At 63.1% G+C, this 26,113-nt stretch overlaps 7 protein-coding genes across 7 annotated transcripts; 4 read left to right on the top strand and 3 right to left on the bottom strand.

The window, feature by feature from the left end:
• Positions 1-413: 413 nt before the first annotated feature.
• PFL1_03337 (uncharacterized protein) lies at positions 414-998 on the bottom strand (the record flags this gene model as incomplete). The annotated part of the gene is made up of 1 exon (XM_007880854.1): positions 414-998. One exon carries the CDS (start codon positions 996-998, stop codon positions 414-416), a length of 585 nt encoding a protein of 194 aa, XP_007879045.1.
• Positions 999-5,152: 4,154 nt separating this feature from the next.
• On the top strand, positions 5,153-10,228 carry PFL1_03336 (uncharacterized protein; the record flags this gene model as incomplete). Its single annotated transcript, XM_007880853.1, has 2 exons — positions 5,153-8,748; positions 8,875-10,228. The coding sequence occupies 2 exons, from the start codon at positions 5,153-5,155 to the stop codon at positions 10,226-10,228; spliced, it is 4,950 nt and encodes a 1,649-aa protein (XP_007879044.1).
• Positions 10,229-11,450: 1,222 nt separating this feature from the next.
• PFL1_03335 (uncharacterized protein) lies at positions 11,451-12,614 on the top strand (the record flags this gene model as incomplete). The annotated part of the gene is made up of 2 exons (XM_007880852.1): positions 11,451-11,562; positions 11,677-12,614. The coding sequence occupies 2 exons, from the start codon at positions 11,451-11,453 to the stop codon at positions 12,612-12,614; spliced, it is 1,050 nt and encodes a 349-aa protein (XP_007879043.1).
• An 847-nt stretch (positions 12,615-13,461) lies between these two features.
• PFL1_06865 (uncharacterized protein) lies at positions 13,462-15,339 on the bottom strand (the record flags this gene model as incomplete). The annotated part of the gene is made up of 4 exons (XM_007881027.1): positions 13,462-13,899; positions 13,994-14,072; positions 14,181-15,022; positions 15,154-15,339. The coding sequence occupies 4 exons, from the start codon at positions 15,337-15,339 to the stop codon at positions 13,462-13,464; spliced, it is 1,545 nt and encodes a 514-aa protein (XP_007879218.1).
• Positions 15,340-16,320: 981 nt separating this feature from the next.
• PFL1_03334 (uncharacterized protein) lies at positions 16,321-19,298 on the top strand (the record flags this gene model as incomplete). The annotated part of the gene is made up of 4 exons (XM_007880851.1): positions 16,321-16,328; positions 16,519-16,554; positions 16,685-16,923; positions 17,056-19,298. 4 exons carry the CDS (start codon positions 16,321-16,323, stop codon positions 19,296-19,298), a joined length of 2,526 nt encoding a protein of 841 aa, XP_007879042.1.
• Positions 19,299-20,394: 1,096 nt separating this feature from the next.
• Positions 20,395-20,883, top strand: PFL1_03333 (uncharacterized protein; the record flags this gene model as incomplete). The annotated part of the gene is made up of 2 exons (XM_007880850.1): positions 20,395-20,788; positions 20,816-20,883. The coding sequence occupies 2 exons, from the start codon at positions 20,395-20,397 to the stop codon at positions 20,881-20,883; spliced, it is 462 nt and encodes a 153-aa protein (XP_007879041.1).
• A 657-nt stretch (positions 20,884-21,540) lies between these two features.
• On the bottom strand, positions 21,541-26,106 carry PFL1_03332 (uncharacterized protein; the record flags this gene model as incomplete). The annotated part of the gene is made up of 2 exons (XM_007880849.1): positions 21,541-21,594; positions 21,640-26,106. The coding sequence occupies 2 exons, from the start codon at positions 26,104-26,106 to the stop codon at positions 21,541-21,543; spliced, it is 4,521 nt and encodes a 1,506-aa protein (XP_007879040.1).
• Positions 26,107-26,113: the final 7 nt, after the last annotated feature.

Raw genomic sequence — 26,113 nt, 5'->3', positions numbered from 1 at the left:
ATCCTAGGACGCAAAATCTCTGCAAGCATCCGGCCAACGCTGCTGTCTCTGGGCCGAGCGATCTGTCCGCGTCGTCACCGCCATGGACTCTCTGGTCTGCATGCCGCTCGAGAGGTGATCTCACTGCGCGGTGCGAAGATTGCCCAACGCCCGATACGCTGGACGAGGGGATCAGACAGCCCCGAGGTCAGAAGGGTCCTGACGTCCTGCTTCTTTGGGAGCCTTGCGCGGATCTTGATCTTGAGAGGGGCTGAGCCACCTACCTGCGGCGTTGAGCCGAGGGCCATGGTCATTTGCGAGTCGATGCGTGTTTAGGTCTGTCACGAAGACGTGGGGTCGGGCAGCGAGGTGAGAGGGATACATGGCGAAGGCGTCACGTCAGCTGCTGGACTGGATCATGACGCCGACCCAGGTCAAGGCGGGATCGAGGCGGCGACGAGGCGGCGACGGGCCCGGCACCTACGGTTGAGCGTTCCATACGCCTTGTCGCATCCCGCAAAGTCGCAGATGTACTTGCGGTCGATCTCGTCACCCTTGCGCCGCTTGCGAATGCGTCGAAGCGGCTGAGTCGGTCCTTCGCGACCGGCGCCGCCACGACCGGACGCCGCTCCGGCAGATGATCCATCAAGCTCATTGAGAGGCGTTGGGCGGCTACCCGAAGCAAACTGGCCATTCGAACCGCGGTACCATGTGCGGCGCTTGCCATTCTGCTCGAGAACTTCGAGTCGTAGCGTCGCCGACTCGGCACGACGTAACGACGTCGACGTTGTTGCCGGTGCTCCCGCACACGTTGGTGGCGCGGTGTCGCCCCTCCTCGGACGTTGCGCAAGTTCCGGCCGGTAGCCACCGAGGCTGCCGGTCAGCAAGCCCAACGCCGCCCTTGACGCATGCTCGGTCGTGTCTGAAGGGCTACGTTCCATCGAGATCGGACGCTCGACGGCAGCAGCGTGGGTGAGGCTCAAGGCTGACTGGTCGGTCCGGGTATGCGCAGCTCTCATGGTTGGCAGAAAAGTCCAGGACGTCTCTACAAAGACGCCCGGTGGTCAAGCACGTTAGCACTCACGACTGCATCAACGATCTGTCCGACACTGAGGCAAGATTGGTCGGACTCGCAATCCGCTGCGCAACCGGATCCCATCGGAGACTTACCCTGCTTCATCGCAGGCATCCCTTCTGACCCAGGGGCTGCAGGAAAGGTATAGGACGCGGAACGCGCCGGGGCGAGGCCGTCTCCAAAGCGGTGCAGTCCGTACATGGGAGATTGCTGCCACCCTGAGTTGACGTTGAGCAAGTCAAGCTGGTCCGCAGGGCGCTGACTTGGCATCTCTGCTGCTGGTAAGATCTCGTTCCCTCGGAGGGCTGGGCGCAGGGCGGCCCAAGTGTGCGCTTGGGTCGGGAGCGAGGCAGCGGTCGAAGCTGCTGTCCAGAAGTTGGTCGAGTGGGAATCTGGCGACTCGCTCGCTGCAGCCGAGGGCCAAAAACTTGACCAGGGTTGGTGCTGATGGTCGTGGTATGTATAGCTTGCCTCGATCCTGAACGGCATCCCAGCGCTGCTTGTGCCAGTTTGGGGTTGGGTCAGCGCTGGCTGAGAGCAGACATCGGGTGCGTACGGCGTGTCGTGGGCAAAGCCGAGCGAGGGCCCCGAGAGCTGCGCGTCAGAGCCCCAAGCGCTTCCGCGAGCCCCTCGAGGTAGCGTCGGCAACGGCACCGTCGTAGAGACGCAATGCCTGAGAGGGTCGACTCCATCCGCGCCACGGTTCCACTGCGTAAGGGGAATCGAAGCGAGACCAGCCGAAGGAGATCTCATCTCTTCTGCTCCTGGAACCACGGTGACCCGACTTCTGACCTGTGGGAACGGCACAAGGGGGTCGGTCGGCGATGTGCTCGGGTCAACGTGCTGGCTGTCGTCGCGCTATGTCTATTCCCCCTGCTGCCAGTAGGTGTGCTCGATCGCGACTACTCAGTACCTACCCAGTCAGCTCGAGGCACAGGAAGGCACTGATCTGCTTACACAGCGAACGTGAGGTGAAGATCTCCATCGGATCAGCGGCGCGCTTTGGTCTGACCTCGGAAGCGCTAAGAGGCAGGTAAGTCTGGACTCACCGCCGACGGCGCTGCCGAGGACAGGACGAGGCGAGCCATGACCGGTGGCGTCTGGCATTTCGGCGTCGTTGCCCCTAATGGCTTGCCCTGCCGAATCAAATCGAGGCGTCGGGATGCTGCATTGTGTCGCTTGGCCTGGAGCGTTCCACATGGCCCCGTCCGGCGGATCGATTGATGGAGGAATCCCAGCCAGCGAAGTGTTGCAGGCGGATCGTTCGTCTGGCTGCCAGGGCTGTACCAGGACGCCGTTTTGCAGCGGATGCAAGCTGCTTTCGCTGCGGCGGTGATGACAGTGGTCGAGATTGCTGTGGCCATCTAGACTCGTCGCGTTCATCACTGTCGTCCGCTGTTCGGTCGGACCAAACGAGAGCGGCGCGGAGTGACGCGGATCTCTGCGTGGCTCCTGTGCCACGTCGGCCATGGCGAGCGGGTCGTCGGACATTTTGGCGTCCGTGGCGACCAAGTGGCAGTTGCCGCACGTCGATGGCACCTCAGGAGCCGTCCAGGCTAGTCGCATCAACGGAGGGGCTGCGAAAGGGCTCAGTGCGGTTCGAGATCGAGGCGCAAACACGAGGGCAGTGCATGTCCGCTGCGATCGACTGAGGGCCGTCTCGCAGCGTTGGGCGAAGTCCGAAGAGGCCGAGTCGAGGAGGTGACGAAGAGACTGGCTGGTGGTAAGAGCTCGTGCAAGATGAATGGAGGGCGATGGCGGTGGCTGTAAGGTGAAGGGAGGGACGAGATCATCAAGCAGCATCGGGCTTGCTTTTGACCTCGAGCGAGAGATTGGCCAGGCCCCTGGCATGGGCACCAGGCGAGGGGACGAGATTGGGTCTTACCCTCGCTTTGCCTCGCCCTCACACGGCCCGGTCCCGCAGCGTGTGATGGAACAAGGCGACGGTGCAGTTCCAACGACTAGGCCATCGATCGATGGACCAAGCGAGCTGATTGCCGGACTGCACCCCAGAAGTTCGAGGCACTCTTGCCCCCCCTGGCGACGCCTTGGCCAAGCCCAAGACAGGTCGCGGGCTCGCATCGGGTTGCAGCCATGCCCAAATCATCCGGCAATTGTTCGGCTGAGAAGCTGGCCAGCAGCTTCTCGGAGAGCAAGCACTAGAGAGGAGTGCCGGAACGATGCCGGCGGCTCTTGTCCGGCTTCACGACTCGTGTCGATGTGCCTTGCCTGCAAAAATTGTCCGGAGAAGCAGAGCGGCGTGATTTTGTACGAGGGCAGACGGGGGGATCCGCGTGTGTCGAACAGTGCTGCCAGTCATGTCTCAACTGCTCAGCTAGTGGGAACTATCCGTCGAACGGCGGACTGCTCCCAGCCCCGCTGCATGAAGCGCGATCTCTCCTCGCCAAGGCCGTTGGAGGCCATCCGGCCAGCAAGATGAAAGGCGGCCAGGCGTCGGCCGGCGCCGAATCCGATATCGCCTAGACGGTGTTGAGTATCCTCTGAGGCGAAGTAGTACAAGCGCACACCACAAGCCGAACGACCGCGGCTGGACCTGCCCTAAAGACTCGCCTCTTGTCTGTGTGCGGAGCCAGTTCCGCACAGCCTCGGCCCGACGTCGCCACCCGACCTCAAGGAGCTTGGCCGAGCGGGCGTAGTCACACGAGTGCCAATTGAAAGGCAAGCGCCCAGCCCCCCGTGCTGCTGCCAGGCCGTCCGCCCGCGACTGCCTCAAGTGTCGAGCGATGCGGACAGAGCAGCAGAGGACGAAAGCGGTCCTCTTTCAAGCCAGCGTGTCGGCTGCAGTTGACGAAAACAAAGGTCCAAGTCGATCGGCCCTCTTGCGGCGTCGTTCATGCGGCGTTTGTTACAGCTGCGGAGACGCCAAAGCATAGTCCTCTATCGCCTCCTTGCTGCCGTATTCGGGTGTATTCCGCTCGACGGCACGGGATGATCTCAACAGATCGAGCCTGGTGGAAACCGGATCCACGCCCTTCAACGATCTCGACCGCTCTTCCTTGCGTCGGGCAGCCGGGTGGCCGCTGACGTCTCGGCTCCTTCCGCCTGCGTGTTTCCTGTGTGTCATTGGTACGCAGAATGGCAGAGTCTGTGTGCCCATTAGGGCATGGAGCACATCGAAACAGTCCTAGATGACTGACTCGTTGTTGCGGGGCAGGCCGGCACCGCGTCTCTCGATCAAGGACCCGCCTTTGGGCCCATCACAGCCTGTCGATGTAGACCCTCATCGGGAGCCCATCAGACTGATCATTCTGTCCTACTCTCTCACCAGTATTCGGAATCTGAAGCCTCGGCGCCTTGTGAAGTTCACCAGAACACGAGTGGTTGCCGCGGCGAGGCGAACGAAGTGTAGAGCAAGCCCGGACATGGTGCTGTCGTTGGTCCCCGTTGCTGTGGCGAGCCCGCACATGGCTTTCGTGGCGCTGAAGGTCGACTTACGCAGTGCGGACCCTCTGGGACGGCTCCATACGCACGGTCGTCGGCGATGTTCGCTGTGCATGGTCAAGCGTCTCCATCTCCTGCTCGTTGATGTCCGCGACTCTGTCTTCCAGGATCAGGTTAGGAGCGATTGTGGAGGGCAACCGGAGTCGAACGTCGGAAGCCGGATCTCGGAGCGTTCAGCCATATCGGCGTGAGGCAGGCCAGCCTGGCCTGCGCTGCTCCATGGTTGCACTCTGTGCCACTTCTTGAGCCAAAGGTTATCCATCCACCACCCCATCAGCCCCCTCCTCTCTCTGCCCGACCGCCGCGACCAGCAAGTACATAAGAGAGCACATCACACCTTGCCGCCTCGCGTCCCTCCCGCCATCCCAAGATCTCCCCCTTTCGCGATCGATACCAGTGCGACTGCTCCTCCCTGCAGTGATAGCAACAGAGCGATCCCTCTTCGAAGCGTCAAAGTACCCATCGGCGTTCCCGAAGTGCGTCCATCGGCACTGCCGAAGGGTCGGCAAGCCCCGGCGGCCCATCCACCGTGAAGCGGATCTCTCTCTCCGGCCGGCCCCTAGCGAGCTCGACAAGCACCCACGAGCCTGATCTAGACAGACGCTCCATCGTACGTACAAGATCGCCCACGGCGCAATGCTCGGCAATTCGAGCGAAGCCAAGGCGCATCGCGCCAGCAGCGGCCGGTCTCGGCCCATTTATGTTGCCTCGGAGTCGCCATCGGCTTCTGAGGGGCGTCTTTCTGCAACGCCCGCAAGACAACGGCTGTCTGCACCTGGCGCGGCGGCGTCAGTGAGGAGCGGCCCGTATCCCACGGCCGCGATCAGCGACGCGACTAGAACGGCAAGGGCACGGGTCCTGGGCACTCGCCGCTCCGCCTACGACGACTTCGATGCGGCCGAGTGGGTCTTGGGCCTCTGCGGTAGGATTCGCCATGCCCTTGCATCCCGCCCATCCTCATCAGGGCCACGTCGCCCGACATCGAACAGAGAGGTACCTGTACTTCAGCAGCCTGCGATGCTTCGCAAGGCCGATCGCAGCGCCTGCTCACTGAAAGAGGCCTCGCCTTCCTCGGCTGGCAGTTCCTTCGGGACCTCCGGAACCTCGCCGATGGCGCCCCCGACTATGACCGCCCGGGAATGGGCAAAGAGGGCGCAGGAAGACTTCGAAAAGCGTCGAGCGGTTGCGGCAGCCGAGGCCGACATTGTTCCCCCAGCAGCAGACTCGGCAGCACCTGTTGAAACTGGCCAAGGTACCCCGGCGGAAGCCGCCCGCGCCGAAGCAGTGTCGCAGCACGTGCACATGACGGCCGACTCGATCAAGGAGCTCTTCTCCGCAGGCGGCCTCGAGGCGGGCGATGGCGAGAAGATCGATTTTTCCGACTTCTTCGACAAGGCAGAGCCCTTGCAAGACGAGGCACCCGCCGGCCCATCTGCGCTTTTCGAGGGCCACAGGTCTACGGACGGCACCTTTGACCTTCAGGGCATCCTCGAACATCGCGCTCGCCTGGCCCAGCAGCAAACCGAAGGCGCTGGTGGTGGCAGTCCCTCGGTCCTGATGGGCACCCTTGTCGGTCAGACTGACTGCCGGGAGCGCGGCGCTGACAGCGATGGGTTGACGAGCACGCCGTTGATCCAAGAGCTCCGTCCCGGAAGCGCGAGCGGGTCGCTGGACAGCGGAAACGGTGACGCGCTCCAGACCGAGGAGTGGTCCAACGCGACTGAAGCAGACAATGCGACCCTTCCCGGCAAGCGCCAGGACTTCGCTGACGATGAAAAGCACGATATCGAACGCCAGATCCACGATGACGATGAGAGGGGCATTGAGGACGACGAGGGTTCCCAGAGGATGGCAGTGGACTCAGGTGACGATATCGACGCCAACGGTGACGACTATGAGGACTTCGACGTCCTTGGCGACAGCGATGGCGTTGGCGACATCGATGACGACGACGTTGACAACGCCGGCGTCGATGGAGATGGCGATCTCGACAGTGCTGGCGAGAGCGGGGAAGACGTTGACGGCGCTGCCGCCGCCCACGCAGATGTCCGCCACCTTGCGCAGCCAGGACAAGGTGCAGACGTCGACAGGGCAATCGTTGTCTTGGACTCGGACGACGACGAAAGCGACGCGGCCATGGACGACGAGGACCAAACGTCGGCAAGTACGTCGCGCGAAACATCAATCGAGCGAGGGGACAATGATGCTAGCCACGCAATGGGCCTCACCACGCCCTCACACCATTACGACTCGGACGAGGATCTTATGGCGGAAGATGTGGACGACGACGGCATGGGCTACAGCCAAGGCTACCACGACGACGACGGCATGGGCTGCGACAGCGACGACGAGTCCGCTATCGACGAAGACGAAATGCAGAGCGCGCGCGCAAATTCACCGGATCATCTTCAGCGCCACAACATCGCCGGCGACATTGCCCCCGTCGTGGGCGGGGCACCATCATTGAATTCGAGCCGCTACTCTGGCTTCGTCTCTGCATCCACCCTTCTTCACAGCTCGACGACAGACTCGGAAGCCGTGGGCGCGCCTGACGAGTTGCGTCATCATACGGAGCCGAATTCCACGTTGGGCCCCGTTGCTTCTCCGCCGCCGACCGACTTCGACCGCATCGATCCTCAGCTGCTCGACGGTGCCGACCACGTTGACAACGCCGAACCCGCCATCCAACCTCCGGGTAGTGCCACAGCGACGCCCGACGGTGTATCTGAGGGCATCACAACGCCACCTTTGCCGGTCGAGGCTGAGCCAGGCGCAGCTACACAAGCACGACCTGAAGTGGACGCGGTCCCTAGCGCAACGGCGCAACCGACTGCCGAGATCGCTGCCCCTCTGAAGCACGACGCCGCGGTCCCCGGGACCGACGGAGAGGGTGCGCCGGTCGACGATGCGGGGGTTGTGGACGAAGAGGCTCTGCTGGCGCCGCCATCGTCCAATGCGGGCGTTGACCCCATCGATGTCCCTTCAGCTGGTCTGAACGCTGGCTTTCCGCTCTCACCTGCACGCGACATGGCCGACGAGGCGCCCCTGCCTACCAGCCCGCTCGAAGGCGGTACTCTTATCGAGGCAGGCGGGAATCTGACGCCCGCGCTAAGGGCCGCAGAAGGCATTTCTGGGGTCATCAGCGAGGCGTTGACTGCAGCGGATCATCCGTTGCCAAGAATGCCGGCCGAAGGGGGCGACATCATGAAGACCTCCGAGATCGAGGCCAATCCTGAGGAGCCGCCGGTCCGAAATCCAGATGTTGAGGCATCGGCCAGCGAGGAGATTCGCACCGCGCCAATTGCCCATGACGAGCTCTCGTCGCCAAGACACGCCCATGTCGAAGTCATCCGAGAAGAAGCCATCCAGGGTAAGGTTGGGGAACCCCTCGACGACGAGCTGGCACTGGGAGAGCATCCTAGAGAGGATCCTCAAGGCAGACTCGCAAAGGATCAAGCCGGCGATGATATGAGCTTGAACGTCGATGGTCACCCAGCTCAACCAGATCTAGTCGAATCGGTCGTCATGGCGCCGTCCACGGGAGCTGCCATTCGAGAACAGGCGGCAGCCGATGAAGATGCGAACCCCGACATGACAGACGACAAGGCCAACTTCGCGCCAGCGTCTACTGCCGTCATGGCCGAACAGCCGGCATCGCTTCAAGGGAAAGCATCGTCCCGCACCGAGCAACGTCTTTTGCTTCGGTCGACTGACGGCAGCACCCCTGCCTCTAGCCCGCTCAGCAGCGCTGCGACGCTGCCGCCCGTCAATCCGATCCAGTCGGCGGGCGAACGGATGCTGTTCTCTGCGCTGCCGCCGAGCTCCATGTTTCGGCACAAGCACCGGCACCATCACCACCATCACCGTCACCATCACCCGCTCCCCCATCAAGCGTCTGATTTACGTATGCTCTCGCCCGGCGACCCGAATCTTCCAGCCGGCGGCTCTCAACGACGACTCGATCCGACAGGCGGGATCGGCACTCTCGACGATGCATCGGGTTCAGGCGACCCGCACATGCTTCCTTCCGATGCTCTCGTCAGAGCCTCCGCGTCAGAGCAGACTTCAGATGCCGCCGCTGTGGAGGCAGAGCAGAGGCCGCAAGCAGACGACCAGAAGGCGAAGGGGCAGCCCTCCGAGCACAGCAGCGAAGGGCTCGCAATGCGCCAGATCCGCCAAGACGAGGATGAAGACGAAGAGGAAGAGAGCCACGGACCATCGACTCGTTCGCAGTGAGTACCGTGTGCGACCCGTCATGTTTGATCGTAGCAGCGGAGCAAAGGCGCGCTGAATGCAACCCTCGTCTGGATGCTGACAACTCGCCCCTTGTCTGCGTCCCCCATGCAATGCTCGCACAGGTGCACATTCCACCGCCTTCGTTTCCTCAGCCTCCCCGGTCAGCCTACGTTTATCGTGCCGCAGTGCTCTATCCTGCACGATGTGGCAAAAAACGAGGGCGCGCGCGACGTAGGCCAGGCGACGAATCGACAAAACGAGCTCAAGGTGGAATTCAACCCAGACGAGCTACCGCTCGAGGTACGACACAGTCTCAGCCGCATCATCGGCGTGCAGATGCTTGCAGATGCTGCGGTTGTACCTGGGAGCTCAGCAGAAGCCTTGCTGAGACGCCCCGGACTTACGTCGTCCTCCGGCGCCGATTCTGACCGTGAGCACGGCGATCCTCACCCGCCCACTACGACCAAGAGCCCGGGCCCTTTCGCCGGGATGGATGAGCCCATGGTCAGTCTAGCCTCGCCCACGAGGTCTGCAAGACGCTCACGCACCGCCAGCTCAGCATCGTCATCAAACGGCCAGCGCTCACCGAAGCTCACAGACCGAAAGTCTGGTCGAGAGCAGGCCGCAGAAGATGTGGACGTCCAAGGCCTCGAAGCCGACTCATCGGGATACCGCGACGAATCCGCACCTCGCGCCATTGAGAATGCCAAACTGGTCACGCAAAGCACGACAGACGGCGCGCACTTCGTGGAGCCAGGCTTGACGCCGGGCTCGGCGGGAAAGAAGCGTGTTCGCGGTCGCCGCCGCAAGCACGCCACCGACGCAACATTCCAGCCTGCAAAGGCCGACCAGGATGGCAACAGTGATGACGACGCAGGCAGCGACTCCGAGGGCGATCAGGATGGAACGAAGCCACGCAGCCGGAAGAAGCGCGCCGTTTCGAGTGCTCGCACCGATGGTCCGGATGCTGGCACCGGCTCAGGTCAGAGCAGGCGCGAATCGCCTCGATCCAAGAATCTGCGACGCTCCCGTGCCGTTGACGGCAAGTTCAAGCCGGCCAGCAGAGGCGGCGAGGGAATTGACAAGAGCGATCCCGAGGAGCAAGGCTCGCTCGTATCCGGTGTTCAGACGCGAAAGCAACAGCAGGACGAGACCGAGGTGCTGGACCAAGTTGTCGGCAGCGAAGGCGTCGGCGAGATGGAAGGTGTCGTCGAGGGCGAGCGTTTGCGGGAAGAGGAGCGCGAGGCAGAAGAGATGGACGTCGACGAGGACCAGGACGGCGCAGAAGGCGACGATGGCGGCGTCGAAGAAGCGCCGAAGCGAGCCCGCCGACCTAGCAGACCTCGAAACTCGACGGGAGACACGAAGGCCGGACCCCTCGCAACGCCTAGGACCAGCGTCCCTGCTGCCAAGGAGCAGAAGAAGAGACCGTCGCCGTCACCGCCGTCACGCCGCAGAACGGGGGTTCGCCGCTAAAGATGTTGCCGCGGTCTGCGACAGAGGCCATTCGCCCGGTGGCCAGGTCGGCGCAATGAATAGAATAATGCTTTCGCGGCCATCTTTTCCCCTTCTCGACTGCTGGATTTTGTGAGCAGCTAGTGTTGGAGTCCAAGTCGGGATGTCGACGAGAGCAGGATCGGCCGTTGGAAGGATGCTAGGCCCGTTGGTGCGCTGCGAATCAGGGCCAGAGGTCAACTCTAGGACGACGTGTCGCTGATGCGCGGAAGGCCAGATGGGCGGGAGAAAGGGTCAGAAGCCTCCGCCGGCCTCCGCAGGCAAGGAGATGCGGCTGACCCGCGTCGCAAGGCGTGGTGCAGGCTTCGTTGTGCCGGCCTGCAGATCCGGGGCCACGCCTCAGAGAACCCACCTTTGTGCCCCCAAAGCGAAAAGCTTGAGGCGTGGCAGGCGCAGGCAGGGGGTGGAAACCTCGGACCTGCCTGCGTGCCGTTCGTTGCCCAGAGGTGGCCTGGGCCTGGGCCGGCGCCTGGTCGGCCTACAGAGCAGCCTCTGGGCGCGTGCCCTCAGTCGTGCCTACCTGCCCAACAAGGCTCCGCTTTCTTGGCCCGGGCTTTTTGGCTGGCTGGCTGGCTGCGCCTGGGCCCCCTTTTCCAGCAGCCCACCTGCCAGGCCAGGCCAGCTGAGGGCTGGCTGTGCCGGCCGTCGCCTTTTTGCTAGGTCGTCGAGGCGCCCTGATTGACCCCTCTCTCTGTCCCCACCCGCCAACCAAGCGAGCGAGTACTCCAACCTCGCACGCACCCCTTCGCCGGCTTGCTCCTCATCGCGCCTCGCTCCTCTCTGGCAATCTCTTCCCCACCGACTCCTTCCATCCGCTCTCCTCTGATTTTCCGCTGCGCATAGACTTGGGGCACCCTACCACGCCGCCGACGTTGATCGACAGCCCCGCTCAGTCTGCCGTCAAAACGCACACTGGCCGGTCACGCCAGCCTTCCAGCTCGGCCCCGCCTCTGCCCATCTGAGCCCCTCTTCGCCCAGCTTCAAGAGGGCACGCCCATCTGAGATCCGCATTCGCCACCGTCCTTGCTGCAGAAGACCGCGTCGACGCCGCCCTACCTGATCGCCAACACACCGCCGGACATCCTCTGCGCCCCCGGGTCTTTGCATCTCAGAGCAGGCTCTCCGCCCTGTGCCATCTCTAATCCCATCCTCTGTCCGACACACATCCCGGCTACCTTCCAAGATGGCGGCTGCCGGTACAGATCTCCAAGAGAGGATCGCCGCCGCGAGGCGAGAGGCTGACGGGCTCAAGGAAAAGATCCGCGCCAAGAAGGACCAAATGGCTGACACCAGTCGTGAGTATCTCAGGTGTCTGCCTCCGGCATCGCCGCGAGGTTTCTGTTGCGAGCCCTTCCGGGTGTAATGTCGGCTGATCCAGTCTCCTGCCCCTCGCGTTTTCAATGACTCAGTCCGTGCCATGGCAAACGACATCGAACCCTTGCCGCGGATCGTCATGAAGCCAAGGAGAACCCTCAAGGGCCACCTCGCCAAGATCTACGCCATGCACTGGGCCACCGACAAGCGCCATCTAGTCTCGGCCTCTCAAGACGGCAAGCTCATCGTGTGGGATGCCTACACCACCAACAAGGTCCACGCCATCCCGCTGCGGTCGTCGTGGGTCATGACGTGCGCCTATGCACCTTCGGGCAACTGGGTCGCCTGCGGTGGCCTCGACAACATCTGCAGCATCTACTCTCTCCGCGGCAAGGACCCGGGCAACGTCAAGGTCGGCCGCGAGCTGTCGGCCCACACAGGCTACCTCAGCTGCTGCCGCTTCCTCAACGACCATCAGATCCTCACCAGCTCCGGCGACATGTCGTGCATCCTCTGGGACATTGACTCGGGCACCCGCATCACCGAGTTCAACGACCACACCGGCGACGTCATGAGCATCTCTCTCAGTCCCAACCCCAATGTGTTCGTGTCGGGCGCCTGCGACGCCCTCGCCAAAGTGTGGGACATCCGCTCCGGCAAGGCGGTCCAGACCTTTGCAGGACACGAGAGCGACATCAACGCCGTTCAGTTCTTCCCCAACGGCGACGCCTTTGCCACAGGCTCCGACGACGCATCCTGCCGCCTGTTCGACCTGCGCGCCGACAGGGAGCTCAACAGCTACACCCACGACAACATCCTCTGCGGTATCACCTCGGTCGGCTTTTCGGTCTCGGGCCGCATCCTGTTTGCCGGCTACGACGACTACACGTGCAACGCATGGGACACGCTCAAGGGCGAGCGCGTCGGCGTGCTTGCTGCCCACGAGAACCGCGTGTCTTGCCTTGGCGTCAGCACCGACGGCATGGCACTCTGCACCGGCTCCTGGGACGCGCGACTGCTGGTCTGGGCTTGAGGTGTGCGGCGCCGGGCCTGTTCGGCTGCCCGTCCACTGTCCGGCTGCGCAGCATCCCCTTCGAGGACGTGGAGCGTCGGCATGCGAGAAGGATCCAGGGCCCCATGATCTAGCGCTCGGCCTAAGATGCCATCGACGGCCGAGAAGAGTTTTTCTGCCCTGCCTCGTTTCCTCCTGTCGCGATTCAGCGACAAGTCATCCTCGACGATACCAGCATATACCCAGCCGCGTGGGGCACGGCGCAGCCTCGTCAATGGCACCGGCGCGACGTTGCTCCCTCCTCGCCGCAACCATTTGGCTTTTGCGCGGCTGTGCGTCCCTCGGCTCTGCAGCCTGGTCGCCCTGCTGCTCCGCCTCGTGGGCTCTCGCGTTACTTCCTCCCGGGCCGCCATCTCCTCCGAACGCAGCGATCGGGGCATCGACCTGTCTGGCGCTCATCCCCCGTTGAACGCCGCTAAAACCTTCTTTCTACGAACGTCGCCGCCGCCGCTTGGCCCTTCGACCCTTCCTGTCCCCCTCCTCACACCCTCTCTCGCAACCACATCTCTTGTTTCTCCATAGCCGACCCAATCCCTCCTTCGACCGTGCTTGCATTCAATCTCCCGGCTTTCCTGGTTCTGGTCCTGGTCCTGGTTTCCCCTTCTCTTCGCATAGTCTCTCACTTCACTCAGATTCAAATAAATCAATCAAGTTCGTCGTCTGACTCGTGCGCGATCCACGGATGGGTTGCGAGGTCGGGCTCAGGGCCGCTCGCCGCGCTTAATGGTACTCGGGACGGGTGGGGTGCGCGCTGGTCGATGGCCCAGGCATGTGTCGATGGAGCGGTCCTGGGCGCGAGGGAGCGCGTCTAGGCGAGCTTCTTCTTGATGCTGGCCATCAGCTTTCCGATGCGCTTGTGTGCGAAGCTCGACGACGACGACGACGACGACGGAGCGTCAGAGGACGGAGCAGGGTCCGAGGACGGCGCCGCGTCCGAGGACGGCGCCGCGTCCGAGGACGGCGCACTTCCGCCAGAGGTAGCGGGAACCTTGCCGGCTTCGGGGTCACTGACGCCCGGTCCTGAAGCCGTGACGGGAGCGGAGGACTCGTGGGCCTCAGGGGCGACTTCCTCGGCGGGCGGCACGTCGGACGACTCGACGGCGGTAGCGTCGATCTTGGTCTTCTCCAGCGCCTCCGCCAGGCGGTCAGTGTCTTCGTGGCTCGTCGAGGCCGAGGCGACGGCAGCGCCGGCAACAGGCTCGGCAGCAGCAGCGGCGGTGTCGCCCTTGTCGCCCGCCTCGGCTTCCTGTTACCAGAGCAAAGGAGGGAAATCAGTTCTGAGGATGCGTCCTGGCCTGCAGCTGTTCATGGCCCATAGGTGACAAAGGCATTCGGCTCACCTTGACCTCTTCCGACTCTTCGACCTTCTCCTCCTCGCTCTCATCTTCCTCTTCCTCGTCTTCTTCGCCTTCGGGGTCCCTGAGCAGAGCAAAAAAAGCAAGAGGCAAGGCGACGAACGTTGTCAGCAAACGTCGGTCGCGTATGCGTTGGGGCTGAAGCGCATTCCTGCCAGCGAAAGAGACTCACATCTCGTCGAGCTCGTCAAGGGCATCCTCGTGGCCCCACTTGGCGAGAGCGGCCTTGATCTTGGTGATGCATTCATCTTCCTCGTCCGCCCAGTTGCCGTTGATCTCGAGCTTGCTCAACTTGGGCAGGTGGTGGTCGATGGCGCTGCCGAGCGTCGACAGACTCTTGCGGTCGAGGTCGCAGTACTGGAAGTACGCCTCCTCCAGCAGAGGGTTGCTTCCATGCTCGAGCGCACCGACGACAAGAGCGCCGCCGCGAGGCTTGAGGAGGCAGTCAGAGAGGTTGAGGACCTTGAGGGCCGGCCACTTGTTCAAGCACGCTGCGATGGCACGCGAGCCGGGCACGGCGGCGGTGTTGTCCTGGAAGTCGAGGACCTCGAGGTGCGGGCAGCTGGCAAGGCCCTGGCTCAAGGCCTTGATGCCCTCCATGCGAATTCCATTCTGGAACATGCGAACCTCGACCAGGCAGCCGTGAGCAGCAAAGGCCTGGGCCCAGAGGGGGGCAGAGCCGTTCTCGAGGCGGTTGCGGCCGCAGATGACGACGCGCAGGTTCGACTTGAGTCCCTTGGTCTTGAGCTCGGCAGCGGCGGCGATGAGCGCCTCGGCGATGATGGTACCTCCGGAGATGCCGAGGCCGTTGTTGTTGAGCTTGAGCACGGAGAAGTGGTGGTTGTGGGTGAGGAGGTTGACCATGGGCTCAGCGGAGCGGCCGCCAAAGGCGTTGTCGGACATGTCGAGCTCGACGAGGTTCTCGTGATCCACCAGGGCGTCGCAGAGGGCGCGCAGGGCATCGGGAATCTCAGTGATCAGCCGGCCGGTGAAGATGTCGGCGAAGTCGGCGACCTGAATGCGAGCAAAGGGAGACGGCGACGAGGGATGGGTCAGGCTACCTGCACTCTCTCGCGCCAATATATGCGGCGGTAGCAGCAAGAGCTCCCTGCGACGCAGCAGCGGCAACGACGGTGCAGGCGTACCTTGAGCGTCTTCTTGGTCTTGAGGACCTCGCCGAGAGCCTGGCACGCCTCGACGCCGAGGGTGTTTCCACCGAGGTGGATCTCCTCGAGATCATCGATGGCGGCGAGGATGTCCAGGTGGGGCTGGATGTCGGCTCGGGTGTCGAGCTTGAGGTTGCGACCAGCGATGCTGAAGATCTTCGACATGGTGACGGCGATGCGGTCGACGTTGATGAGAGGTGGCAGTGGGCAGACGCGAAGTGAAGGAGTGTGGTGGGCAGGAGGGACGTGACAGAGTCGTGTGGCGGGTAGGAGGGAAAGAGGGCGGTGGTGGTGGGTGTGCATGGAGGGCTGAACCCTGGCCAGAGGGCCAGCAGGTGTTGGTCTCTGACGCCAGGCGCAGGTCGTGAAACCAGGCTAGGCCAGGCCAGGCCGGCAAGCCAACACCTGCCTGAGGATGCTTGCTTTTTGTGGCCGCGTCGAACGGCAGGTGGTTACCCCGATCTGCACCAGGCAAGATCGGCCCGCATAAATCGAGATCCAAAATCGGGGCATTGTGGAGGCGACTGATTGGACGGTGGCTCGAGTACGTGGCTGCGGCAACCGCCATGGCCCGATCACCCCACGCTCGGCACCTGCTTGGATTCCAGCGACACACGCCCGCTGGCGCACAGAGGCCGGCGTGCGCGCCTGTTGAACCTGCACCTCTGCAGGCTGGAATACAAAGCCATGTGTATTCAAACTTCAAAAGCGGTGTCCAGGGCTTCGGGAATACGAGGTTGCACCAAGGCCGCCTGCCTGGGCAGGGCCGTGCTGGTGGCGAGGCCTGTGCGATCCTGCGAGGGTCAGGCGGCGGCGTGGGAGGCCGAAGCGGCAGGCAGGCAGGCAGCGAAGACAGGCTAGGGCGCGAAAATTCGCCTGGTCGAGGCGGGCGGCTGAGCTCTCCCCGCTCCCCGGGCAAGGGAGGACGAGGACGAGGGAGAGGGAGAGGGAGAGGGAGAGGGAGAGGGAGAGAAAAATTCGTCCCCCCATCTGGCGGCCGCTCCCGTCGTGGCTGCCCACTCAACTCGTGCGCCCCCTTGTCCGCTCGCGCTCCTCCCTCCCTCTCACCCCACCATCAACCCATCCCCTCCCCCGAACCCTCATCCCCTACAATCATCTGCGTCGCCCGCTTAGCGTTTCGTCAAGATGGTTAAGTGAGTGCGACCTGCCGCAAAATGGCTCGACGCCCACACCGGAGCTCGACGCCGGAGTCAAGCCTTGGTGTTGTTCGTCGTACGATCGCCCAAGATTGCTGTTTCAAAGTCGATGTTTGCCTGCTGATGCTGACCAGCGATCTTCTCTCGTCGACAATGCTCTCACACTTTCCAATGACGCCCATTACAGCTTCACCGTTGATGAGATCCGTGGCCTCATGGACAGGTGAGTGCTCACGATGCCGTGTCTCTGCTCCAGGCGTGTCTCTGCTCCAGGACGCCCGCAGAATCGCCGCCGTGGCGAGGCCGATGGACTGCGGAGCTGACAAAACGACATTCTCCTCTTGCGTCGACAGGCCCACGAACATCCGCAACATGTCCGTCATTGCCCACGTCGACCACGGCAAGTCGACCCTGACCGATTCGCTGGTCTCCAAGGCCGGTATCATTGCCGGTGCCAAGGCCGGTGACACTCGCTTCATGGACACCCGTGATGACGAGAAGGAGCGTGGTATTACCATCAAGTCGACCGCCATCTCGATGTACTTCTCCATGGACAAGGAGGACGTCGGCACCATCTCGCAGAAGACCGACGGTGAGTAAGGGGGTGGAGCTCTCGGACGTCGCTCGGCATGCTCTCCCCCTACAGTCTTCTCCGGCTCCAGTGCTGACGAATATCACCGCTACCGCCCCGACGTCTCCGCCCCAACGCGCCTCCCTGCCGCAGGCAACGAGTTCCTGATCAACCTGATCGACTCGCCCGGTCACGTCGACTTCTCGTCCGAGGTCACGGCCGCCCTGCGTGTCACTGACGGTGCGCTCGTCGTCGTCGACTGCATCGAGGGTGTCTGCGTCCAGACCGAGACTGTGCTGCGCCAGGCCCTTGGTGAGCGCATTAAGCCCGTCGTCTGCCTCAACAAGGTCGACCGTGCCCTTCTCGAGCTCCAGGTCGGCAAGGAGGACCTCTACCAGTCGTTCCTGCGTACCATTGAGTCGGTCAACGTCGTCATCGCCACCTACAACGACCCCGTTCTCGGCGAGAGCCAGGTGTACCCCGAGAAGGGCACCGTCTCGTTCGCCTCTGGCCTCCACGGCTGGGCCTTCACCCTGCGCCAGTTCGCCGCCCGCTACTCGAAGAAGTTCGGTGTCGACAAGCAGAAGATGATGACCAAGCTCTGGGGCGACAACTTCTTCAACCCCAAGACCAAGAAGTGGACCACCAAGGACACCGACGCTGACGGCAAGCCCCTCGAGCGTGCCTTCAACATGTTCATCCTCGACCCCATTTTCAAGGTCTTTGACTCGATCATGAACTTCAAGAAGGACGAGACGGCCAAGATTCTCGAGAAGCTCGAGGTCAAGCTCACCTCGGACGAGCAGGACCTCGAGGGCAAGGCCCTGCTCAAGGTCGCCATGCGCAAGTTCCTCCCCGCCGGTGACGCGCTGCTCGACATGATTGTCATCCACCTTCCCTCGCCCGTCACTGCCCAGCGCTACCGTGTCGAGACCCTGTACGAGGGTCCCATGGACGACGAGTCGGCCATCGGCATCCGCGACTGCGACCCCAACGGCCCGCTGATGCTCTACGTCTCCAAGATGGTCCCCACCTCGGACAAGGGCCGCTTCTACGCCTTCGGCCGTATCTTTTCGGGCACCGTCCGCTCCGGCCCCAAGATCCGCATCCAGGGCCCCAACTACACGCCCGGCAAGAAGGACGACCTGTTCATCAAGTCGATCCAGCGTACCGTCCTCATGATGGGCCGCTACGTCGAGCCCCTCGAGGACTGCCCCGCCGGCAACATCCTCGGCCTGGTCGGTGTCGACCAGTTCCTGCTCAAGTCGGGCACCCTCACCTCGTCCGAGACGGCCCACAACCTCAAGGTGATGAAGTTCTCGGTCTCGCCCGTCGTCCAGGTCGCCGTCGAGGTCAAGAACGCCAACGATCTGCCCAAGCTCGTCGAGGGTCTCAAGCGCCTCTCCAAGTCGGACCCCTGTGTGCAGGCCTGGATCGCCGAGACTGGCGAGCACATCGTCGCCGGTGCCGGTGAGCTCCACCTCGAGATTGTGCTCAAGGACCTCGAGGAGGACCACGCCCAGATCCCGCTCAAGATCTCGGACCCCGTCGTCGGCTACCGCGAGACTGTCACGGCCGAGTCGTCGATGACGGCGCTCTCCAAGTCGCAGAACAAGCACAACCGCATGTACGTTGTGGCCATGCCCCTCGAGGAGGAGCTGGTCAAGGAGATCGAGGCCGGCAAGGTCACGCCGCGCGACGACCCCAAGATCCGCGCCCGCCACCTGGCCGACGAGCACGGCTGGGACGTCGGCGATGCCCGCAAGATCTGGTGCTTTGGCCCCGAGACGACTGGCCCCAACGTCCTGGTCGACGTCACCAAGGGTGTCCAGTACCTCAACGAGATCAAGGACTCGTGCGTCGCCGCCTTCCAGTGGGCCACCAAGGAGGGCGTCTGCGCCGAGGAGCCCGTCCGTGGCGTCCGCTACAACATCCTCGACGTCACCCTCCACACCGACGCCATCCACCGTGGCGGCGGACAGCTGATCCCCGTCTGCCGCCGCGTGTGCTACGCCGCCTCGCTCCTCGCCAAGCCCTCGCTCCAGGAGCCCGTCTACCTCGTCGAGATCCAGTGCCCCGACTCGGCCCTCGGCGGCATCTACTCGTGCCTCAACCGTCGCCGCGGCGTCGTCTTCTCCGAGGAGCCCCGTGTCGGCACCCCCATGGTCACCGTCAAGGCCTACCTCCCCGTCATGGAGTCCTTCGGCTTCAACGCCGACCTCCGCCAGGCCACGGGCGGCCAGGCCTTCCCCCAGTCCGTCTTCGACCACTGGGCCCTCATGAACGGAAGCCCCCTTGAGCCCGGCAAGCTCCAGGACATCGTCACCTCGATCCGCAAGAGGAAGGGCCTCAAGGAGGGCATTCCCGGCCTTGATAACTACCTTGACCGTCTCTAGGCAGTGGTTAGTCTTTGTCGCTTGGTTGAGAATTGCAGAGCCCACCGGGCGACGTCGTTGCACGAAGAGGAGAGGAGATATGACGGTTGGCAAAGTCGCTGTAGCTGCGGCGGACCTAGAAGGAGTGTCGTGCGACGGCGGTGCGGACGGGCTGAGGATGGCATCCCCTGTCTCCTCCCACCAGCACCTTCCATACATCGACCGTCCAGATCGTCCCTCGCCCGTGCCTGCCTGTTGCGCCTTCCTTGGTGTGTCAGCTTTCTACCTCGTCACCGGGCCGCATGCCGGAGAGTAGGACGAGGGCGGGAAGCCATAGGGGCATAGGGAACGGAGACGTCCTGGGGTGTTGGGGACCACTGTCGCGGTTGTGGCGGTGCCTGGGGTGGGGCGGGCCGGCAGGCGGATGGGGCACGCGCGCGGTCTCCCTCCCATTGCCACCTTCGGCTTTCCATCTCCTGCCCCTGCCTGGCCATGCCGGGACATCGACCTCGTCGGCTGGCTGTGCATGGTTGACATGCGCACGGTCATTGTCATCGCTGGGGTTGCGGTTGGATATACGGCCCTCCCCAAGGCGATCAAAATTGTCAGTGCCATGCCCTGGTGGGTGACATCCCACCCTTGGTGGAGGACAAAGGAAGGCCCTGAGAGCATGGAAGACTTCAGTCAGTCAGTCAGTCAGTCAGTCAGTCAGTCAGTCAGTTCAGCGTCTTGCAAGATGGGTTCAGTCAGCCTGTTAGCCACCCGTCTTGACTAGGGACAGAGGTGAAGGGAGCATCCTGTTCTCAACCAGCATCACTTTTTTGACCAATGACCTACTTTGATCTTCAACCTGCACACAGTTCAACAGTCAGACTTGGTGAAAGCAGCTGTACATCAAGATGGGCCAGGGCCAAAGGTGCTCACATCAAACCCAAGAGTCATATTACCCTGTCCAGCCTTGAAGAGTGAGCAGGGACTGATGCATGCCCTCCAAAAAACATGCAAGACCTCATGAAAGACAACTTGAACCACACTCCACTTTGCTCTCCACTCCTACCATATCTCTGCGCCGTCAGCACATGTGACAGCTTCTCCTAGTGGCGTCAAGCATCAGGAGATGATCTACAACCGCGCTGATGGCGCCATCATCATGACAGGCTCTCGCAATGTCAATGCTACGGTCAAGGCCATCCACATTGCTGCCAACATGCCTGGCACGGCTGGTTGCAGCGCCAACGTCTACACCACCGCCAAGCAGAACATCATCGCCCGACAAACCACCATTCCCGACGTCCACCAGTATGAGGGTGACAAGGTTGACAACGCCGCTGGTGGTGACCAGGACACCGCCAACGCGGACACCGCCAACGCGGACACCGCCAACGCGGACACCGCCAACGCGGACACCGCCAACACGGACACCGCCAACGCGGACACCGCCAACGCAGACACCGCCAACACGGACACCGCCAATGTGGACAGCGCCAACGCAGACACCGCCAACACGGACAGTGCCAACGCGGACACCGCCAACGCAGACAGTGCCAACACGGACAGTGCCAACGCGGACACCGCTGAAGCCAAGTACAATGTGCAAAGCGCTTGAGTGAGTCTGGCCAAGACTCAAGAACACAACATCGCACAGGCGCAAGCTCTCCATCAACACCACATTGAGCTGCTCAGGGAGCTCTGCAAGTTGTGCTGTGGGAAGGGGATGAGACGATGAATGAGGAGCAGAGGGAAGGAGTCGCGGGGAGGCCGCGCGCCTAAAAAGGCATGCAGGCCGGCTCTCGGAGCCGAGGGTCGGCCGCGCGCGCGACATCCCCCCCTCCAACAGAGAGCTGGACTAATGTACAGCAACGAGGTGCGATGATGGAGAAGGGAGAGAGGAGAGTGTGGGGCCGGAAGCGGGTCAACAAAAGGGGCGACGAGAAAAGGGATGGGAAGATAGCGGGAGAGGATCAGGACGCCAAGCGGGGAAGGCGAGACAGGGCGTCGGCGTTGGCATGTAGGTTGCCGGGCTTGAATCTGACGTCGACAGAATCAAGGAACGGCATCAAGAACGCTCTCATCTTCTCTATCCTCGGGGTGGACGGTCGGAGGCTGTTGGTGGGCGAACGCAGCACGGCTCTTAGAGGCGCATGATCGGTGATGACGGTGATCGCGACGGCGCCCTCGAGGTAATGTCGTAGGCGTTGGAAGGCCCACGCAAGTCCGGTGATCTCCAATTCGAGGACCACCAGCTTTGACTCCGATGAGCTCGTCAACTTCGACACGTACGCGACGGGACGCTCGTCGGAAGGTGCCTTCGGCTTGGCTGAGAAGAAGGGCGCAGGCGAGGGGGGGGCGGTGGCGTGCGGACGTCGCGGAGCTCCCAGTCGAGGATAGCTTGGTCGCAGTCGTCTTCTCGTAGCAAGTGTTCCGGTTCCCAGGTCGGCCTCGGGTTGCCGATCCAGCGGACGCGGAAGAAGCGTTCGCCGGTACGTCGGTTGGGGCGCTCGTCGATGATGCGATCGATTTTGTAGGTCGGCTCGTCGTCGATGGCGCTGACGGGCTCAGCGTCGAGGCGTCGGCCGAAAGGGTCGGAGTCCGGATAGGGATCGAGCTGCGAGACATCGAAGATAGGGTCGATCTTCATGTCTGGTGCCAGTGAGAGCCGGATGCGGTGTGGAGACAGGACTTCTGCGACTTCGAAGGGGCCCACGGTGGGGGGGTCGAGCTTGTTGTTCGCGGCCGCCAGGACGGGACGGTCGGCCGTGCGAATGAGGACGCGATCGCCGGCGCGGTACGTTGGGAGGGGTCGACGGTGTCTGTCGAAACGCTTCTTGTCCACAGCTTGCGCGCGAGCGACAGCGTCTCGTGCTTGACGCAGTCGTCCATGTGCAAGGGCAAACCGGTCGTCCAGGAGGCGGAGGGCTGGGTCGTCGTCGTTGCTGAGCTGGGCGAACAGGCGGTCGGCACCGCTCTCCACGTAGACAAGGTCCAGTGGTGCGTATCCGGTCGCGAGAGACGGTGAGGTGTTGATCGCGAGCTCGGCGGCGGCGGCGAGCGTCGACCAGTCGTCGCAGTCGAGTGCCAGTGTGCGCATGACGCGCTGCAACGTCTGGATCTGCCGTTCGACCGGGTTGCCTTGCTGGTGGTAGGGGCGGGAGGGTTGGATCTCGGCACCGATCGTCCTTGCGAAGCGTTGGGCGACGTTGCCCACCAGGCGTGCATCGCTATCGGTGATGATGACCGAGGGTGACCAGCCGCGGCGAGTGACCATCTGCTCGACCGCCCTGTATAGGTCTGCCGCCGTCGCTGTCTTGCTGCAAGGCTCGACAAGTACCATCTTGGAGAACAGATCGGTCACGACCAGTAGCGCGTCACGCCCCTTCTCATCTGGAGGGAAGCCCATGGCGACGTCAAGAGAGATGCTGTGGAACGGCCTCTTGGATGCCGTCAGCATCCGCTTGGTGTCGAGGCGACCGACCGCGCGTCGTGGCTTGGACCGCAAGCAGGCCGGGCAATGACGGATGTAGCTTCGGAGCGATTCGACAAGGCGCGGATGGTACGCGACGTCTTGGATTGCCAGCAGGGACTTGGCCAAGCCGAAGTGTCCTGCGTCGTGCGACGAGGCCAGGATGGGCTGGAGTAGCGGTGTCGGGACGCATACTTGATGGTCGAGGCCATGCGGGCCGGTGCAGATGAGGAGACCCTCGAGGAAGCGGTAGCCGGGGGTGTCGTCACCAGCCTTGGCTTGTCGCCAGAGCGCTGCGAAGGCCGGGTCCAAGGCCATCGCGTCAGCGTAGGCGTCTTTATCGCCGAGGATGCGGTGCAGGGATTGCGTCTCAGCGGGTAAGGCTGTGGCCTGAGGGACTGGCGGCGTCTCGAGGTCATGTGCTGCCGCGTCCTGCCGCTGGTGCAGCGCAGCCGCAAATGCGTGCTTGCTCGAATCCACGTAGAGGACGAAGGGCTTCTTGAAGTCGGGATGGGCGAGAACGGGCGGCGACACCAACGCGCCTTTGAGGTCTTCGAACGCGGCTTGTTGGTCTTGACCCCAATCGAGCTTGATCGAGCGCGCGCTGACGCGGGCGCCGGCCTTATCAACTAGGGACCACCTGCCGGCCTCGTTCTTCTTGTATGCGTGCCCTTTGGTGAGCGTGGTGAGTGGGGCAACGCGTTCCGCGAATCGCGGTATGAACGAGCGGTAGTAGTTGAAGAGGCCAAGGGCGTGATACAGGTCCTGGAGATAGGTGGGCGCCGCAAGATGTTGGATCGCGGCCGTCTTGTCATCGAGAGTGGCCACGCTGTCGGCTGATATCTTCCGCCCGAGCAGCTTGAGCTCCGGCGTGGCGAACGTGCACTTCTCGGGCGAGAACTTGAGCCCGACGGCGATAGCGGCCTTGAGGAGGCGCTCGAGGGACGCGGCATGGCCTGCAAGGGTGCGGGAGAAGACAACGACGTCGTCCAAGTAGACCAGTGCCTCGACCCATCGCATGCCGCCCAGAAGCAAGTCCATGAATCGCTGGAAGGCGGCCGGCGCGTTTCGCAGGCCAAAGGGGACTTGCTTGTACTGGTAGAGGCCGTGGTGGCAAACGAAGGTCGTCTTGGGGCGATCCTCCTCCGCAATGTCCATTTGGTGGTATCCCCGAATGGCGTCGAGTCCGGAGAAGATGGTGCATCCGCCGAGTGCCTCGTGGACGTCATCGATCCGCGGAAGTGGGTAGCGGTCGACGGTGCTGGCCTCGTTGAGTCCGCGGTAGTCGACGCACATACGATGCTTCGTGCCTTGCTTGACCAGGAGGATCGGGAAGGAAACTGACGAGTTCGACGGCTCGATACAGTCCCAGTCGTGAAGCTGCTCGAGGTTCGCGTCGATGATGCCCCGAGACTGCGGGCTGACGCGGCGGGGGGCCTCAGGTCGAAGCGTTGCTCCGGGCTTTAGCGGGATGCGCATGGGCTCGCAGCGGATGTGGCCAGGGCGACCGTCCAGTGAAAAGGCGTCGAGGTTCCGTCGCAGAACGTCGACAATCACCTGGTGTGGCTCGTCCGAGTCGGGAGGGCAGCCGACGCGGAAGCGTTTGTCCACAAGCGCGATGCGAGGGTCGGCGTGCGTCTTGGGCAGCGGCCATTCGTCGGACGGCTGTAGCGGTTGCGCGTCGCTGCTTGTGCCGGTGGCTTGCCAGTACGGCGCCGTCCCACCGCCGATGTTGGACGCGAGTGCGGCCGTAGCGCGGACCAGCAGCAAGTCCTGTTCCGACAGGGGTCGTGCGGGGCTGCGTACCGCGGTGCCGTTGTCTGCCGTTTGCTGCTTGGCGGCTGCGTTTGGGCCGAAAGCATCGCCGATCTCGCTATGGTCAACGGCGCCGGACTTGTCCTGAGCGGGAGCACGCGTGGCTGCGTGTGGGGCTTCGCCGTCTTTGCCTTGGGCGTGAGCGGTGGGCACCTCTTGTGAGAGGTCCTGCGCAGCGGTGCTTTGCGAGGAGTCGGGCGGACGGAGCTCTTCATCTCCCTCCGCGAAGAGCAAGAAGTTGCCTGCTCGGCTTGCCTGCGTACCTGCAACGAGCGGGGCGGCCTCGCCGAGGACGAGGTTCTGATGCAAGCGATGCGGTCGGGCGCTGAGATTGGTGACCAGGATATACTGAGTGTCGGCGTCGATGACAGCGCGCCCTGTCGCGAAGAGTGTTCTTGATGGACCGTGTGACCAAAGACTGCTGTCCACGACGTAGTCCACGTCGCGGCGGCAGCCGTGGGTGACTCGAACCCACGCGTGAGACTTTGGCGGAAGTGTGGTCGCCGCGGCGGTGCGGATTGTCTTGGAGAGCCTTTGGTTGACTAGAGGTCTTCCCCGTTGGTCGTAGATCGGGAAGGTGCCGTGCGGTGTGACGGTCACTCCTCGGCTCGGATCGATGGCTGCCTCGATGGCGTGCAGCGCGTCGAGGCCAAGACAGATTCCCAGGCCAAAGTTGTGGACCACGTGGAAGTCGCTGGATGATGCGATGTCAACAGGCTCTCTGTCAGCGGCGGCCGAGATGACAAACGGCAATGTGACGAAGCCGGCTGTCTTGTCGTTACCGATGCCGTTGACCGAGACCTGGGGACCGGTCGGCGCGACGCCAATGCTCTCAGCCAGCTTTGCGTCGATCAGGCCAATGGATGAGCCCGTATCGAGCAGGGCGAGCCGCTTGTCGGTGCTGTCGCTGATGCGGACGTAAGCGGTCACCGGCGGGAATTGGTGGAAAGCTGTTCCGTCGCCGGTGGCGGGGTGTGGCGGACAGGTCACCTGTCTCCTGGCTGCATGGCAGGTTCGCTGCATGGGCAGGACTTCGGCGCGTCGCACGGAATCAGCGATGAACACGCTGGCGTTGGGTTGCTCAGGGCTGGCGTCGTCGGGCAGGCCGGTGCCGTCGAGGGGCGCGGTGTCGGGGTTTCTGTGTGCGTCGGTCGCACCGACGGAGCTGTCACGGTCCTTTGAAGCGTCGTCGGCGCTGCTGGAGCCTTCGCGCGCTATGGGTGCGCTGCTGGAGCCGTCGCGCTCTATGGTTGCGCTGCTGGAGCCGTCGCGCTCGATGGATGCGCTGCTGGAGCCGTCGTGCTGACACGTCTGGGTCGCAGTATTATCGGAGCTGGTGGCGGGAGCTGGAGGGTCGATGGACTGAGTGAGATCGCTGAGAGTGCTGGGTGGATTCCATTGCTGAGCCGGAGACAAGGTGTTGTGCGTGTTGCAGTGCCTGATGCGTTGCGATCTGTCGGACGGGGTGTTGGCGGGTATGGAAAGCGGGGACGGCCTGCCGTCTTGGGTGTGCCCGCGAGTCGTGACGTCCAGCGGCGACGACTCTACGGTCATTGAGACC

The sequence above is a fragment of the Pseudozyma flocculosa genome (genome assembly GCF_000417875.1).
Source record: "Pseudozyma flocculosa PF-1 unplaced genomic scaffold scaffold00010, whole genome shotgun sequence".
In the NCBI taxonomy this organism is placed as follows: domain Eukaryota; kingdom Fungi; phylum Basidiomycota; class Ustilaginomycetes; order Ustilaginales; family Ustilaginaceae; genus Pseudozyma; species Pseudozyma flocculosa.
Note: the sequence above shows the minus strand (reverse complement) of the source record. Positions and strands in the feature narration are given on the sequence as shown.